We start from the raw sequence: 18,765 nt of genomic DNA, 5'->3' as shown, positions 1-18,765 counted from the left end.
CTTCATTTTCAAAAGCGTGCCTTACACTGGATTTAACCCACAGGCCATAGTTAACTGACCCCTGTATTAGCTTATCTCTGCCAATTTTGTCAACTATGTGGTCAATAGCCTTGACAGAAGTGTTAGGATAGGACTGAAAGCTCTATTAGAAGGGCAGGTATGAGGCTGAAACTCCATAGCAAATCTTCAGAACACTTCTAATTTAGGTTATAATACCTCTTTTTAAAAGAGCTGTCGAACCATTGGCAGTGTACTTTGCCATACTATGTTCCAGTTCTTAAAAGCATTACCCAAGGGATATTAGGATATATTAACATAATCAGGTCATGTAACTTTGGGCAAGACTCCTCACCTCTGTGATTTTCAGCTTAATCACCTGGAAAGTTAGAAATGTTAATTAAAGCATTGTTCTAAATGCTTTAATTAGATCCATTGATTAGATTCCCATGTTTCTCAACATGAGCAGCCTAGAAAATTTTTCAAAAGCTGAAAATGATGTCGCTTCTCTTAAGGGTGAACCCAACTTGGCTCTAAGTGACCATTGCCTGCCCCTTCCAGGTGTTACATGGACGTGTTGAATTAGGGCTTTTGCCAGACATTGACTGGGCTGTGATTCCAGGATTCAACAAATATTTGAAAACCAGAACTGCCTTGGACAGTCTCTCCTCATTAGCAGCAGGCATGTTCTCTCTTTCACGTCCAATCCTCTTTTCCTGTCTTACATTTTTTGCTGTCAACTTGGTCTAGCTCTCCAAGTTTCTGTTAGAAAGGACTGTGAGCTGGAACCCTGAAAGAAAGCATGGATTAAACACTTTCTCATTCATACTTCTTCAGAAAAGCCACTGTACCCTTGAAGCTAAGCTTTTGTCCTTCAGTTGTATTCTGAAGGTGAGTCATGTGAAAAAGCAAAACAGGGCAAAGATAAAGGTTCTCAACCCAGAGGATGCTGTTAAAATACCTGGCTCCAGGCTGTGCAGCGTGGAGAGCTGGCTGATTAGCGCTGGTCCCTAAAGACTTGAATTTCTCCCCTTATACTTGGACATGCCAATTTAAAAGCTGGTAAAAACACTTAACACAGGCTTTTAGAGAGCTTTCTAAATGTACAGACTCACATAGTTGTAGAAAAGTTTTTCTTAATAACTAGGCTTAACGTATAGAGTCTATGTTTCAAACAATTAGAAACTTGAAAATATAAAAATTATTTTAAATATATTTTGGTGTCTATATCAGATAAACTATAACTTTTTTTTTTAATTCCAATGGTTTTGATGGATTGACAGGGAAATAAAGGTGAACCTGGATTTCAAGGGATGCCTGGGGCTTCGGGGCTGAAGGTAATTGTGATTTGATGCATTGAGAAGTATTCTCAAAGAATTATAAGTTCCCCTCATTAGTTGATGAAGTTAACATTTTCATCTCTTAAGAAAAGTTTTCTGAAATTAAGATTATTTTTGTCACAAAATTAGGGTACACGGAAGGAAATGACCAATGTGGGCCAATTTCACTTCTATTATTTGGATACTTTCTCATAGTTTGAGTAATAAAGTCATAAAATATGCTTTGACTTGATTTTTCTGGAAACTGTAAAAGCATATTCTCCTGTCTAGACAATAGCATTCTCTCACATGGCTGAGAACAGGGTGTGACTCCTGTAAGTGGTTCTGTTCCTTTGTTTGCTGATTGATGGGCCTTTATTTTCAGAGTGGGGACCCATAGCTGCCTTTACCAGTTTCCTTTGAACCACATGGTTTATGTTTATTTCACTGAGATTTTTAATCCTCTTAAGTTTTTATTTATTTATTAGAGAGAGAGAGAGAGAGAGAGAGAGACAGAGAGACAGAGAGGCAGGAAGGGAGAGAGATGAGAAGCATCGACTCAGAGTTGTGGTACCTTAGTTGTTCATTGATTGCTTTTTCATATGTGCCTGGACCAGAGGGCTCTAACCCGGTCAGTGACCACTTGCTCAAACCAGTGACCTTTGGCTCAATTCAGCGACCATGAGGTCATGTCTATAATCCCATGCTCAAGGCAGCAACTCCATGCTCAACCTGGGTGAACCCACACTAAAGCCAGCGACATCTGGGTTTCAAACCTGGGTCCTCAGTGTCCCAGGCCAATGCTCTATTTACTGCACCACTGCCTAGTCAGGCTTTTCTCTTCATCTTTTAAAAATCCAGAGTAATATTGAGCAGCTCAGCAGTGGGTACAGTGAGCAAATGGAACAAAACTTAGTTTCTACAAAAGACAGTAGTCTTTAGTTAATGTGATAGAGTTTTAGAATGATGGTTAAACACAAAACAAAACAATAAACCAGGAAGCATTCAGGATTATGTCCCATCTCTTACAGTTTTAACACAACAATTTTTGATACATCATCACTATGTTCTTTCTGACAACCTCCTCATTTAAGATTTTTAAAGTAAAGAACATAACCCCTTTGGAAAGTAGACAGTTTGAGTTAAGATAACTCATGGATATTTTTTATACTGAAACAGCTCAAGAATTTACTTCTGGCCTGACCTGTGGTGGTGCAGTGGATAAAACATCAACCTAGAATGCTGAGGTCCCCAGTTTGAAACCCCTGGCTTGCCTGGTCAGGACACATATTATGAGAGTTGATGCTTCCTGCTCCCCCACTGTCTCTCTCTCTTTTTCCTTCTCTAAAATAAAAATATTTTTTAAAAAATTAAAAATAGCTTTTTTAAAAAAGAATTTACTGCTAAGAAAATAACCTTCCATGTACATAAATTAAAAATATAAATGTGTACAGCATTTAATTACAAAGATATTCATCCCAATATTATTCATATAGATGATATTGTGAAAAAAATGTTTAACACTATAGGAACTTTATTCAATAAAATACAGTAAATCAGTACAGTTGAATACTATTCCGTGATTAAAAATCATGTTTAAAAAACATAATGGCTTATAAAGAACTTTACAATATTAATATATATTGAAATAAAAGACAAATAATTATGCATATTATGTACATATTAGTAACTAAATTGTGTAATTGTGTTTGTGCAAGGTAGAGAGAAAATAACAAAATAAAAATTGTGGGTCATGAGATTTTCAATAAATTTTTATCACTTCTATTTACTTACCTATTTTGTAACATTAAAATAAGTTTTTTAAAGTAGTAATATGAGGAAAAGGAGTTCCAAAGAGGAAAAAAATATGGTTAGTAAACAAAATGATACCTATGTTTATTAGTTTCAGTACTTTATTGAATCTATAAAATATATTAAAGTACAGATATTTATAAAATTGTAAAATATGGTATATTATCAGAACTTCATAACTCTAGGAAAATATATAAGAGGTTTTATTGGGGTGCCAATAAACTTTTCATTCTTTGTTACTCCTATAGTCATAACTAAATGTCTACCAATTTTTTTAACCACCAATTTAAAATTTGAGATGTATATAGAAGTAAAAACAGAAGTAGTTTTCCTAAGCAGTAGGTCTGTGATCTTTATGTAGTTTCTGTTACCTAGGGAGAACCAGGGGCAGTGGGTCCCCCAGGAGAACCAGGATACCTGGGTTTACCTGGAATTCAAGGAAAAAAGGTATGCGTTGTTTAGGAGGTATAATTCACTTTTAATCCGCTACTAACGTAAGTCTCCTGTTGGTGAAAATAGGAGAGCAGGACTGATTATACTTTTAATAATAAGCCTACCTGTATATTTGGTGGACTGTGTGTCGTGTGTTTAACCTCAGTAGCTCTGTATCTTTCATGTCCCTACGTGCGTATTGTTCTCCATACTGCTTTTTCTGTGAGCCATACAGATAAGGACCTTGGAAGAGGCCTGCAGATCAGAAAATATAAACATACAATTAAGTAATATTCTGTAAATTTAGACTGTTTTATAGTCAATCCAGGCTAGTCAATAATTTTTTAGGAAAAGTGTTCAGCGTCAGACACTCCTACCAAAATAAGACTAAATCTTGCTAAAACTGGAACAAAAAAATCTGAAAGAATAAAAATTACAACCAAAATGTTTGACCATGCAGTGTCTATCTATTAAACAATTATATTACAAAAATCATTTACAATTAATTGACGGAGTTTAAAATACAATTCATATAGGCTCATATAAAATTCTCTCTGTCCATTCCCTCCTCTTCTTCCACCCCCAGAGGAACCCTGAGCCGTCCCATTTGTTTGGCGGTCTTAAGCAACAACTGACTTCTCATTTATGTACATTTCAGGTTGAAAATGAATTTACTGGCACTGGCTTTTATTCTGGAAAGGATACAAGCTCTTACATCTTCTTCATCAACACTTGCTTTTTTAGTTTTTCTGCTATTTCATTTTTCTATCCCACATGTCCTGTCTAGTTAGCCCCTAAATTATTATGCCCAGTATTAATTATCCTTTACCCCTTTGTTCTGCTTAACAGTACACAGCACTTGCTGACACAGGAATGATCTTCATAGCTGCCATTGTTAGAACCTAAGTGAATACTAAGTAAATCTACAGTGCATATCTATTTAGATTTAGAGGATTTCCTTGTTCAGCTATTTGCCTTATAAAAGAAAATCTGTGTTTTGTTTGATATAAACACAAACTCTGCTTTCTGGGTTTAGATAATGTGGTGGGATAAAAAAGGATATTAGGAAAGAGTTCGACTTTGGACAAGCACTTACCTCTCCTGACCTGCGTGTGGTTCAGTATCTGTATGAGGCCTGACCTGTGGTGGCACAGTGGATAAAGCGTCGACCTGGAAATGCTGAGGTCGCTGGTTCAAAACCCTGGGCTTGCCTGGTCAAGGCACATATGGGAGTTGATGCTTCCAGCTCCTCCCCCCCTTCTCTCTCTCTGTCTCTCTCTCTGTCTCTCTCTCTCTGTCTGTCTCTCCCTCTCCTCTCTAAAATGAATAAATAAAAATAAATAAATAAAAAATTAAAAAAAAATAAAAACCCTTTCTTTAAAAAAAAAAAAAAGTATCTGTATGAACAAAGACGTGGCACTACTTGGTCTCCAATGTCTCTTCCAACTGAAAGATTCTAGGGAGCTTATTATTACAGAACATAATTTTCCCCTAAAACTTCATTTCTAAGCGTGTGTTTTCTAAAATATCATTCCAAAGTTAAGTTTTATTTCATTGTTTCCTATAAATCTGTGGCTACTATGAACTTAATGGAAAAATTTCAGTTTGATTTCTTAAAACAACATTTTGTCAAAATAAGTCCTCTCTTCCTTGTTTGTTTAACTTCAGATTATGATTAACATAGAAAAGTTTTATTTCTTCGGGAAAATAGAAATAGTAGTAAATTTCCTTTTGAAGGTAAAAAGCACAAGAAAATGTTCATTTAGAACATCATTTTGACGGAACATGGTTGTATTCTCTTCCCAAGTATTGTATTGGAGTCAGCTTCTATATAGAAGGCATTTGTGAAGTTTTGCATGAGATCATGTTGTTGTTTTTTTTGTTTCTTTGCTGAAGAAAAACATGTTTATTTGAAAGGATACAGAATATACCAGATTATGATACTTATAAAATTGTCTTTTTGCAGGGAGACAAAGGAAATCAAGGTGAAAAAGGCATTCAGGTATATTGTTGGCTTTTTTTTCCTGCTTGGCTATAAAATTGGTGCTTTATTCTTTTTCTTTTTTCTTTTTTTGTATTTTTTTCTGAAGCTGGAAACAGGGAGAGACAGTCAGACAGACTCCCGCATGCGCCCGACCGAGATCCACCTGGCACGCCCACCAGGGGCGACAGCTCTGCCCACCAGGGGGCGATGCTCTGCCCCTCCGGAGCGTCGCTCTGCCCTGACCAGAGCGACTCTAGCGCCTGGGGCAGAGGCCAAGGAGCCATCCCCAGCGCCCAGGCCATCTTTGCTCCAATGGAGCCTTGGCTGCAGGAGGGGAAGAGAGAGACAGAGAGGAAGGAGGGAGGGGGGTGGAGAAGCAAATGGGCGCTTCTCCTATGTGCCCTGGCCGGGAATCGAACCCAGGTCCCCCGCACGCCAGGCCGATGCTCTACCGCTGAGCCAACCGGCCAGGGCAGTGCTTTATTCTTTTTAATTCTTAAACTTCTTTTTCTAGTTCTTTCATCTTTTACCATCAATATCTAGCAGTTAAATCTCAGCTTTCTCTTCTGCCGCTGAACTTTACAGATCATATGAAATCTAATTTTTAGGTTCTTTACCACTTCACTGTTGTAGGAAACTTGGAAACCGAGTGATTTAACATAATAAAGATGCAGATTTTATTATGTACTTCTAATACATGTTTAATTATATATTATATTTATAGTGAACATGTTTTAAAATGATTTGAAATGGCTTATGCCATGAATAAATTTGATAAGAAATCATTCACATCTAATATAAAACATATTTAAACTAATAAATAGAAGAATTAAATGGAAAATTATGTCAGGAAAAGTAAATCTAGGGTGGTTTAGAAAGACATTTCATTTTGGGTGTCTTAGCAGCAGAGGCATCGAGGAGAAACGTGCTACTATGGAGGACAAGGACAATTTCACCTCAGTGGCTGCTGAATGGGTGTTCTTCACTAATTGAACACTGAGCCATGAATAGAATGCTGCCAGCAGAACCAGTGATATACCTACTTATCTGGAATAAATGATATCTGTTGATCTTCCAATCTGTTAAGTTTTAGAAATGGAAGGCTTTTCCAACTATGAATTACAAATCTAGTATTCAGATGATACTTTTATGATGTTTTTAAGATTAAAGACTTAGTTATCGTGGCTGAATTTTATGTAGGATGAGTTTAATGCAAAAAGAAAAACACAGTGCAAAATTTCACAGATAGAGTTTTGAGAGTTCTAGAACTTTTCGAGGCATAAAAGGAAATTTCAAATTGATGTAATAATAGAGTCAAAATCTGCTAAGGTAACAGTCTAACCCAGGGGTCTCAAACTCAACTCAGCATGTGGGCTGCAGAGCAAGATCACAGCCGTTCGGCGGGCCGCACTAGGTCTACAAAAGGCAACTGTTACACAACACTTTTCTCACTGCAGTTGAAAACAAAAAAAAATCAGTACAACAAGCACAATCGTACATGCAGTTTACTCAGTGTCACAAAACGACCAGAAACTGTAGTTCGCATCACAACTGCTGTTAACTAAGCTAATATCTAGCTAGGATGCTAGAGAAATGAAAAATACAAGTAGGCCCCTAGGCTTACTTAATTTTATCCAAAATATTTTGAACTTCGTGGATTAGTCTGCGGGCCGCACAAAATTGTTCGGCGGGCCGCATGCAGCCTGCGGGCCATGAGTTTGAGACCGCTGGTCTAACCCTTGTTTTTCAGAAAAATTTGTTTGTTTACTGAAGATATTCAAGTATTATTATGATTCCTATAAATTAATTTTGAAATTTAAAGTGAGGTAAATTTTAACTAAATGTCTGTGAGCTCTAGACCCATATATTCCAGTTTTCTTCTTGCTATTGCTTTTTCTAAATTGATTTTATTCGGGTGACACTGGTTCACATAATTACACAGGTTCCAGGTGCCCAGTTCTACAACACATCCTGTACCACATTGTGTTTGGATGTCTTGTATGCACCTCAACATTTTCAAATCAGAACTTGTTATCTCTCCCCATAAACCATCTCCTACCCATGAATTCTTTGTCACAGTAATTGGTACCACCACACAGTCACTCAAAAATAAAAAGTCTTAGAAGTCATCTTAAAACTTAATCTCTTCCAGTTTCTTTCTTTTTTTTGTATTTTTCTGAAGCTGGAAACGGGGAGAGACAGACAGACTCCCGCATGCGCCCGACCGGGATCCACCCGGCACGCCCACCAGGGGGCGACGCTCTGCCCCTCTGGGGCGTCACTCTTTTGTGACCAAAGCCACTCCAGCGCCTGGGGCAGAGGCCAAGGAGCCATCCCCAGCGCCCAGGCCATCCTTGCTCCAATGGAGCCTCGCCTGCGGGAGGGGAAGAGAGAGACAGAGAGGAAGGAGAGGGGGAGGGGTGGAGAAGCAGATGGGCGCTTCTCCTGTGTGCCCTGGCCGGAATCGAACCCGGGACCTCTGCACGCCAGGCCGACGCTCTACCACTGAGCCAACTGGCCAGGGCTCTTCCAGTTTCTTTATGTTCAGTTTTACATCTTAATGTCTCTTAGACTTGGCTGTTCTCTTTTCTGACTTCACTGTCCTAATCATTTAATATCAGTGGTCCTGGTTACTATAATATTTTCCTATCTGGGCTGAGTCCAGTCTACCCCCACCCCCCTCACCACACATTTTTATCAACATGCAATAACTAAGTTATCTATCTGCCTAGTAATCCCACAGGGGTGGGATTGCCCTCAATTCAATATAAGCTGGTCCCATCAGATAAGACTTCTTCCTCAGTCTTATCTTGTGCTCTCTTGCAACTCTGCCCATTATTATCTCTTTTTGCCCCACTGCTTTAGCCTAACAGAGTTACTTTCCTTTGTCCTGTGTTTGGAACACCCTCCTATCTTTTCTCCTCTTGACTCCCTCTTATTAATCCCTGAAGGCTGCCCTCAAGGTTGAGTCATTTTCCCTACCCTCTCTGTCAGATGGACCTTCCTGTGTTTCAATGGTGTCCAGTCCAGATGTTTAGTTATATCTTGTGCACTTATCAGACAGTATTTTCATTATTTAAAAATTTTTTTCATCCTTGATTTAATTGTTTATCTTTCCCACCACTCAGTAAGCAATTTGAAGGCAACAGTCTTATCTTTGTTTAATGCCTAAGGTCCAGCAAATAGGTGCTTCTCGATGAATATTGGTAATTCACCTATGTAAGAAAATGAAAAAAAAATCACTATGCAAGAGGGTTTTCAAATTTAAGTCACTAGCTCTTTATATTATCAAGGCATATGTGTTCCTAGAAACTGCTGATTATCTTTTTCAACATAAGAATGAAGTAGTACTTTAGGATCTAGTACAATGTCTTATATATATTGGATATCCAAAAATATTTATCAGGTGGACAAATGTGTTTATTAATTTTCCTTTCTTCTTGTTTGTTCTTATTTAAATATCTTCACTCAAGATATTTTTTGCAGTATATTATTAATTTTTAAAAATTCCTCTGTAGAGATTGTCTTGTCCTCAAATGTATATAATCAACACTGAACATAAGTATGTCATTGAAAGTGATAAAATGTCTACAACTATTGGATTTTTAAGTTACTTTGATGCTGTTCATGTGAACTGAGCAGAATATTCTCAACTATCTAAAATTATTTACATGTTCTTCCAAAGTTCATTCCTTATCTCTATCCATTTTAACTACTGATATATGATTAGGTTAATTTTCCTCTCATTTTTTTTTCTTTGGGAGACTACCCATATCTAACATCATTTTACATATCTGCATTACTGCTTTTGTGACTTTTCTTCTAGATTATAGGATAATAAATGGTTTGTGTGTATCTGTGATTGCATCATATGTGTGAAAACTCATTAATAACATTTGTTAAATTTTAAAGGGTCAAAAGGGAGAAAATGGAAGACCAGGGATTCCAGGGCAACAGGTATTTTTTTTTGATGGAAAATGAAATAAGGAATAATTTAACTGGACAATGCTGAGGAGGGGAGAAGGATTGATATACCATGCTTTCTAATCACACAAGGGTGAAAATGCTAGGCAGTAGTGGTGGTACAATGGTTTGCATTAATTGTTTATTTTATGTTTAGTTTTTTATTTCATTTCTATTGGTGGTGGTAAACTTGCCTTTCAATGTTTGTTTCTGGCCAAATAAATGACTGAAGGTAGACAGTCCCTCTTATTTTAGGAGTATTTATTGGCCAAAAGCAGCTATACAATGACAGCATCTCCACACCTACTATTTAGTCTTGCTTTTCTTCTTGCAGTGTGAACAGGTGAGACTATAGGTTGTGGAGGAATGTACTTGTTTTCCTTTAGTTTGTTCAGAGATATAAATTACTACACCAGAGACTTATTAAAATCCTCTCTTGAGGGACTGTGTTATGAAACAGATACATAGTATGATTGTTTTTGCTTCTTTCCTGACTAAACTCTCCTCATTAAGTAGTGTTTCAGTGAGATTTCCATCTGGCACATAAGTTCAGTTGGAGCCAAATTAGACCAAAAAAGAGCTTAAAGTGATTAATACTTATATAGCGTGTTTTCTGCTGCACTGCATATGATTAAGCCCAGTTTCAATATGGTCTGCATTTAAAGGGCAGTCGGTATATATGAATCCTCCCACAGGGTGGGCTTCTGGCATATGGGTAGGGGAAAGCTTCAATAATTACACCAGTTCTGGTAACACACAGGTAAAACTGCATAATGATGTCTCTGTATTCTTTACTTGGAGAAATATGAAAGTCAGTGGGGGAGAGGTTTAAAAGCATATGGCCACAAGGTTGTCTGTAATATGATGAAAGGTGAGTGCAAGATATTGAGAAAAGTTGAGAATTTTGAAGCTAACAATAAGCACCAAACCATCTGAAAGGAGAAATACATTGAGTTTCTCTGCATATCATTAGGTTCAATGAAAAATGTCTCTTGATTTTAGTGTTTCTTCACTTGACTCAAATCCACCTGACAATACTACCAACTCTGTCCATATTAAAAATGATTTAATATAGAATTCAACACAGACTGGACCCGTAAATTTCCCTAAGTTAGACAATATCTATAAACATCTCTTATCAGAGCAGGACCTTCATCTCTTCATCCAGTCTACCTCCCAACAGAAATTGTTACAACTCTCTTAAAAGAAGGATATTTCCTTTGGAACCAAGCTCACACTTAGCTAGCTCACTGGCTTACAGATGATACCATCTCCAAGGTTCCCTTAACTTGTTTTTATTTTTTCACTTTTCAAGGCAAATAGAAACTCTGCCCAGCTGGGTAATCTCTCCAAGCTCTTGAAGCAAAGTCTCAGTGACCTGTCATCCTACTAAGTGCTGCGTGCTTTGTAATTTTTTGGCCTTCCCTGTTGTGAATGGAGTTCAAGTGAATGTTTCTCTCATGAAATCATCTTAGTGGGTACTCAGTGACAGCTGTTTTCAGTGTCAGCTGTAATTCAGTTCTCGTCCTGAGAACTTATTATTTTGTCTTTCCTTTACACGTCTCCAGCTGTAGGATTATGTCTGGTAGGGAATGTCACTGCATTTCTTCAGAATCCTCAATATTAAAAGAATGGCCTTAGAGAGTTTTATTCACTAAAATTTTTATATGGAAACTAATTTAGTTTTTATACTCACACTTTAATTTGAGAATCTACCATTCTCTGTGCCTTACAGTGATTTTAATTTTTCTTTCCTTTTGTCTCATTTGAGTATCCACGTTCAAGGAACTGAGAAATCAAAATAAAACCTCAAACTCAAAATTCATTGTATGGAATGTTATATACTATATTATATATTGAATTGAAGAACATCAATTTTTTTAAAGTTGAGTAATGAGATCCTACCTGTGTCCATGAAAATCATAACCTTTTTATGAACTGATATTGGGAGATTGTAGAGCCTGAGTGTATGATGAAATGGAAATTTTTAATGCCTTTCCCGAAAGCTCTTATTATGTATATTATATCATTAGAATGAATATGTGGGAAAGTGAGTGGGAAATGATTTAATATAGAATTCACATGTATCCATATCCAGAGATTCTAATGAGTGAGTCTCATGTATGGACTTCTCATTGTTAGTACCATTGGGGAGAAAATACCATATTGTACATCATACTTCTCTAATTTCTAAATTTACCAGCATGGGTGGTTTAGGTAGAGGACAAATAGGCATTTTCTTCTCTGTTAATCACTTTTAGTGCTATATTTGCTTTAACTCATATTTTAATCAGTGGTATGCATAAATGAAAATACAATACTGCTCTTAATCACAGAATAAAAGAATATATCATGTCCTACCTTACCCTGAATTTTAATTTTTATTAATATAGTAATATATTTTAAGGTCAGCATAAACTATATATATTTTAAAACTTAAATAGACTTCAGATAGAATTTCATTCTAGCCTACATATTTGGCCTGCAGCATATAAAAATATTTATATCTAAAAACAAAAGTTATATAAATTAACATTTTTATCTATCCAGTTAACATATTGCCTAGGCATTAGTCTCCTTTAAAAAGGCATAAAAAACTCTTATATGTGCAATTCTGTCACTAATTAGATCAATATTTTCCCAACTAAAGTTTAACTGTGTGATAAATGGTGCATGCCACATTACTAGTACTGTAGCTTGCAGAATTATTACAGTCTTTTCCTATTAATTTTTAAAGGGAGTTCAAGGTCATCATGGTACAAGAGGAGAGGTATGTGTCTTCTTTTTAGTTCTTATTGCTTGGATTTTTACTACTATATAAATATAGTATTTGATATAGAATACATAAAATGTCTTTTATATTCTTGAGTAGTTCCTAACCAGTGACTTTCAGAATATGTATATTTATTCAGTTAGGTATGAAATGTTCTATACTTGCCAATACTATTGGTTCTTTTTCTACCTTAGGAGCTACATTTTTTTTTTCTGCACATTTTTCAATGAACAATATTGTGTTTCTTTGTTTGTCTCACTAGAATTTAAACTCCTTGAGAACAGGACTATGTCACGTTGATTGTTGTATCTCTGGCACTATACCTACTGCCTACATAGTATACTGAAGAAATAGTGGGTTTTGTAGGGTTGGATGGATAGGTGGATGGATAGAGAAATAACAGTTTAACATGATATAAAATTTTCCTTCTGACCAATAAGAATATTTCCCAGCTGTTTTCTGTGTAACATAGATACGTTATATATTTATATCCATATGCCTGAGGATTTTTAAATGCAATTATACCTCCTGAAATATTTTAATAGAACTCTCAAGGATTTCTTTTGCTTTTAGAAAGGTGAAAAGGGAGAACCCGGTGTTAGAGGTGCCACTGGACCAAAAGGAGACTCTGGAATGGATGGCCTCATGGGGCCTATGGGACCCCAGGGGCCACCTGGGGAAACAGGTCCTCAGGGACCTCCAGGATTAGATGGGAAGCCTGTATGTATTCTACTTTCTTTCATAGTTTTCATTGCTTTTTACTTGGCGCATACATGTTATAACCCCTAATAATTTCATACAGGGGAGAGAATTTTCAGAACAGTTTATTCGACAAGTTTGCACTGATGTATTAAGAGGTGAGTCTCAGAGTTTTTAATGACTTTTTTTCACTTAGAAAAGTAAAACCAACGTTTAAGTAGAAATAATAAAAGATACGTAAGAAAATAAGAAACATTTATAAACACTTGTCAGTTTTCTCCTGAATGAATATTTTTATAATAAAGATGGAATATTATATGTCCTTTTTGATATTTTAAATAAAGCAGTTTATCAGTAATTCAACATTAACACATTTTCTGACATGTTTATAATAATTTAATTTAAAAAATGGATGTCTTCAGGGCACTTTCATTTTTATCCCCAATTTTAAGAAAATAATACAATAATCTTGCACAGAGAATGGATATTTAAATAGTTAAATTCCTAGAAATGAAAGTGTTGGCTAAGAGATATGCATCTGTAATATTTTTTCCTTTCCTTTTTTTTTTTTTTTTTTTGTATTTTTCTGAAGTTGGAACTGGGGAGGCAGTCAGACAGACTCCTGCATGAGCCCGACCAGGACCCACCCGGCTCGCCCACCAGAGGGCGATGCTCTGCCCATCTGGGGCATTGCTCTGTTGCGACCAGAACCACTTTAGCATCTGAGGCAGAGGCCATGGAGCCATCCTCAGCGCTCGGGCCAACTTTGCTCCAATGGAGCCTCGGCTGCTGGAGGGGAAGAGAGAGACATAGAGGAAGGAGAAGGGGAGGGGTGGAGAAGCAGATGGGCACTTCTCCTGTGTGCCCTGGCCAGGAATCAAACCTGGGACTCCTGCATGCCAGGCCGATGCTCTACCACTGAGCCAACTGGCCAGGGCCGCATCTGTAACATTTTTTAAAATTATTAGAAATATTGTTAATATTTTAACATAATGGGGTGGTTCTTTGTTTTTAAGCCCAGCTACCAGTCTTACTTCAGAGTGGAAGAATTCAAAATTGTGATCGTTGTCAGTCCCAACACGGTTCCCCTGGTATTCCTGGGCCGCCTGGTCCTGTCGGCCCCGAAGGTCCCCGAGGGTTTCCTGGCTTGCCGGGAAGAGATGGTGTCCCTGGACTGATGGGTGTTCCTGGACGCCCAGGTGCCAGAGGATTAAAAGGTACATTAGAAGTTGACATTAAGCAAATAAACAAGAAAGGGATTTTTTTTTTGTATCCACACCCTAAATTCATTTAATAGGAACAAATTCACCTTTGTTTTTATGATGACAAATATATTTCTAAATCCCTTAGTCTTTAAGTAATTTGTCAACTAAGTTAAAGAACACTTATTCTATTGTCTTGAACATTTTTGAGAAGAGAGAGATAGGTCAGTTATGAAGCATGGGAAGTTACAAATTAGAAAATGTTGACAACACATTTAGACATTTTACTTGAGTCTAATAAAGTCCTTAAATAGAAAATCAGAGATGGCATTTCTTTTATTATGACTTTGGTCATTTCTGTGATAGAAAATTATTCAATTTATTTTTCTATTATAGAAAAAATTGTTTTGCAACCAAACCTCCTAATAATCTAAAACTTACTTCTCTTTGCCTTTGAATGGTTATATAAAATGTTGGTTGCTAATTCATCCCTTTTAGTTGAATATTATATAAACAATATAAATGTCTTCTTAAAGTAATAAAAAGAATAAGTGTGATTCACAGAAAGTGCTAATAATCCCAAACCATTTTCCCTTTTAATATTTAAGCCCTATTAAATAATTCTGGACCATTGAAAAATTGAGAAATTTTGCTTCAAAAATTTTGTTTCCCAGTAGTAATAATACATAGGTGAGAAACTATTTTAAAAAGATGCATTTTTCTTTCAAAGTGTATATTGACAGCTTTGAAAGAAACAATGTAGGAGGCAACAATTTTATAGGAAAAATAAGCTTCCCCCTGTCTTTGACACTGCAGGCCTACCAGGAAGAAATGGGGCAAAGGGGAGTCAAGGGGTTGGATACCCTGGAGAGCAAGGTCCCCCCGGTCCGCCAGGTAAGAACTGGTATATGTTCATAAGTGTTTCTGCTTATTTTACTCTAAGAAAGTCATCATAAATCTATGTCAAATCATTTGAAACTAAGAATCTAAAGTCACCTTTTGCTAGCTGTGTTAATTTAACATAGCCAGGCCTCAGTTTCCTTATTTGTAAAATGGTGATGGTGTGTCATTGGCACCATGGCACTATTGGAAGATTGAGTGAGTATGAGCTTCTAGTACTTGCAGAACAGTACATGACAATCATATATACTTATGCCTTCAATTAATGTGTGCAGTTATTTTAGATAATGTTTTTACCTTAGGAGGCTTTGAGTATCACGACTATCAAATAATTTAATACTGTTTATGTAAAACATTTACCACAATATCTACAACTGTAATTACATGCTAAGCAGTGTTTATTAGTAATACTAGTAGCAAGAAGTAGTGGTAAGAAGTGCCTCAAAACCACACTGCTCCATCCCCAAACCTGAATATTTTGCTTTTGTTATTTTGAGGCATCAACTTTAAAAGGCCAGTATCCTAAATTAACTCTCCTTTTCATTGAGTATGCTAAATTGAACTAAGGAGACTATAGTTTACAAATAGTACTATAACACTTATGATCACTATTATACTGGATGTGATAATGACAATGTATTCAGGTGTGTAAACTAAAAGAATATCTATATTGGAAATAGTCATTTTTATTTTAAATATGGCACAAATATAACTTCATTTGAGTTTTAGCATTATATATATCATATATGGATATTAGCATATATATGATCTATATATTAGCATATATATGATATATCACATATATCTATATATTAGCATATATGTGATATATCATGTCATATATATGATATGATCTATATATTAGCATATATAATATATCATATATATCTATATATTAGCAGGTATATGATATATCATATATATCTATATATCACCTGCTAGTTTATAATAATATTGGCAGAAAATATGCTGAAAGGAAGAAATAAATTTGGACAACCCAAAAATTGAAATATTAGAATGTTAGCTCAATGTCTCGATTAGTAGAATAATTGTTATATTAATGTAGCTTAGTTTAGTTTTACAAAAATTACTGATTTCTTTTGTATGGTCTTTTTCAAAGTGGAAGGTATATACAGTTAGCAAAAGAATACCTTCTCTTTTTACATTAGTGCAAGAATGTACAATTTTCAAGAAAATATTTTTCAGTTTAATTATCTTACAGAATCAGCCATATCACCTTCAAAAACCAAATTCCTCTGTTCATATGCTGCTAATGTCCCATCTTAGGTCCAGAGGGCCCTCCTGGAATAAGCAAAGAAGGTCCTCCAGGAGACCCAGGCCTCCCTGGCAAAGATGGGGATCATGGAAAACCTGGCATCCAAGGGCCACCAGGGCCCCCTGGCATCTGCGATCCATCACTATGTTTTAGTGTCATTGTCGGGAGAGATCCATTTAGAAAAGGACCGAACTATTAGTGTCTAATGCCTCATTCCGCAAGCTAGGCATGGTGCTTTTGTTTTGTGGTCTTTTGCATCTCAGGAAGATAACCAACAGTAATCCCTTGAAAAGAAACTCAAGTACCTCGATGTTTTTATGATTTTTTTTTTCCTTAAGGAAAAATATAAAAAAAGGTTACATATACTGATCTTAAAGGATCTTCAGTAATGTGGAGCCTTTAGATTGGTAGCATTAAGTAAATCTCAAGGGTTTCTTGTAAGTCCATTTGTCTTAATCGAAGTTGAATAAAAAAACCCACCGTTGCCTGTTAGTCCATTTCAGTCACTGTGAAAGATTTCATATGCAGCCTCTACGCAGCAGAGTATTTGAGTTCAGTTTCATGTCTGTGTGAATTTTATGCTTCATATCTCATAACTCATGCTTCTTCATCAGACAAAACATGTTTCTGGTCATTGGAAATAAGATCAGGGCTGATATTCAGCTGGGACAGACCTCATTGCCTTTCCAGTCATTTACTTCAGTGTCTGTGCTTATTGGATGAGGCAGTGGACTGCTGGCTGTTCAATGTCTTGAATATTATATGTGAATAAGATTGATGTGTTTCTTATTTCACTTGAAAATGATCAAATTTGATTAATGACTAAGCCAAGAAAGTATCAATTACACAGGGAATGGTCAAAATTATGTAACATTAAAAAACATAAAAAAAGAAAAAGTGCCATTGTACCCGGTCAGTATATTCAAAGCAAACAGAAGTTCGGGAATAGTAAAAAGACTTTCTTCTTCAAACTTGCTGAGTAATTGGAATGTTTGTGGTATGCCTTCATTTTCCATTTCACTTATTATATATGTATGTTCATGTTCATATATGTTAACTCTCATTGTAGCAAGCTAATGGGGATAAATGCTGTAGTTGAAAGAAAACTCCAGTTCCTGGTATGTCTTGATGTTTTTAGTAGATTTTAAAATATTCTGAGTAGTCTTTGGGTACTGTACTTAATGCTTTTGTAAGGAATATAATTTGTGGTATTTAATCCTTACTATGCTCTAAATTTTGTTACATGCTTGTTATTCAAAGTACAATAAAGTTTTTATGGGCCTGATTGCTGTGTCATTTTTTATAGATACGTTTAACTGATTATTGAGTATATTATTCATATTACATGGTTATTTATTCAGTGGGTAAATTTTGTGAAATTATGTACCCTATTCTTAAATAACTGGTTCATCTGAAATAACTTAGAAATGTAGTTGGTGTGCTACTTGACTCAATAGGTAGCACTTGCTCCCTGGCACAGAAACGGCTGTGTTGAGTGTCTAGCTTTATCGACATGGCTTTCTACAACTTTGACGAGGAGCTTGGAGAACAATGAAGGCCATGACATTTAGTAGCTGAATTAGCATAAGGCTCACTTCCATGTTCTGTCTCCAAGAAGCCCCACATATCTGTTTAGGTCGAAAAATGCTACTATACCTGCTAATAATGACATTCAATATTAAGACCTGGTAAAAGAACAGAATAAGTAGTTGCTATCATTTCTTAATTCATTCAGTGAGAATGAATTAAGGGCCATTCAGTGCCAGTTACTGTGGTAGGGATGTAATATCAATATTGTGCAGAGTCTGGCCTGAGGGCACTGGTCCAATGAGGCACAGGTAAAGTAAACAAGTGATTCCTATGCACTCATTCTGAGAAAGGAGGAAGTGCTCTAGAAATGTATTGGATGATGCTATGAACTGACTTGTGCCTTCACAAATTCAGATGTTGAATCCATAACCTTCGTGGACCATATTTGGAAATAGGACTTTTAGGAGGTAATTAAAGTTAAATGAGACAATGAAAGGAGGATTCTAATCTGATAGAATTGGTGAATTTAAAAGAGAGATTCTCTTTGTCTCTTTTCTCCATGGGCGTGCACGCGCATGCGCACGCACACGTACACTGTAAACATGACTGCACACAGAGCAGGCCGTACACGTACACTGCAAACATGACTGCGCACATAGCAGGCCATACACGTACACTGCAAACATGACTGCACACTTAGCAGGCCATACACGTACACTGCAAACATGACTGCGCACTTAGCAGGCCATACACGTACACTGCAAACATGACTGCACACTTAGCAGGCCGTACACGTACACTGCAAACATGACTGCACACTTAGCAGGCCGTGTGAATCTTTAAGGCAGAGCTTGAGAGGGAGTTGGAAATCATTCTTT

General features: G+C 36.4%; 1 protein-coding gene across 1 annotated transcript in view; it reads left to right on the top strand.

The window, feature by feature from the left end:
- Nucleotides 1-17,633, top strand: part of COL21A1 (collagen type XXI alpha 1 chain) — a 200,179-nt gene extending 182,546 nt beyond the window's left edge. Inside the window, exons 21-30 of the mRNA XM_066252823.1 lie at nt 1,281-1,334; nt 3,504-3,575; nt 5,527-5,562; nt 9,457-9,501; nt 12,245-12,277; nt 12,854-13,000; nt 13,083-13,137; nt 13,996-14,196; nt 14,998-15,075; nt 16,369-17,633. Of these exons, the coding sequence (XP_066108920.1) occupies nt 1,281-1,334; nt 3,504-3,575; nt 5,527-5,562; nt 9,457-9,501; nt 12,245-12,277; nt 12,854-13,000; nt 13,083-13,137; nt 13,996-14,196; nt 14,998-15,075; nt 16,369-16,556 (909 nt within the window). The 3' untranslated portion in view covers nt 16,557-17,633. The remainder of the gene's footprint in view (nt 1-1,280; nt 1,335-3,503; nt 3,576-5,526; nt 5,563-9,456; nt 9,502-12,244; nt 12,278-12,853; nt 13,001-13,082; nt 13,138-13,995; nt 14,197-14,997; nt 15,076-16,368) is intronic.
- The last annotated feature ends 1,132 nt before the right edge of the window (nt 17,634-18,765 follow it).

The sequence above is a fragment of the Saccopteryx bilineata genome, chromosome 1 (genome assembly GCF_036850765.1).
Source record: "Saccopteryx bilineata isolate mSacBil1 chromosome 1, mSacBil1_pri_phased_curated, whole genome shotgun sequence".
NCBI lineage: Eukaryota > Metazoa > Chordata > Mammalia > Chiroptera > Emballonuridae > Saccopteryx > Saccopteryx bilineata.
Note: the sequence above shows the minus strand (reverse complement) of the source record. Positions and strands in the feature narration are given on the sequence as shown.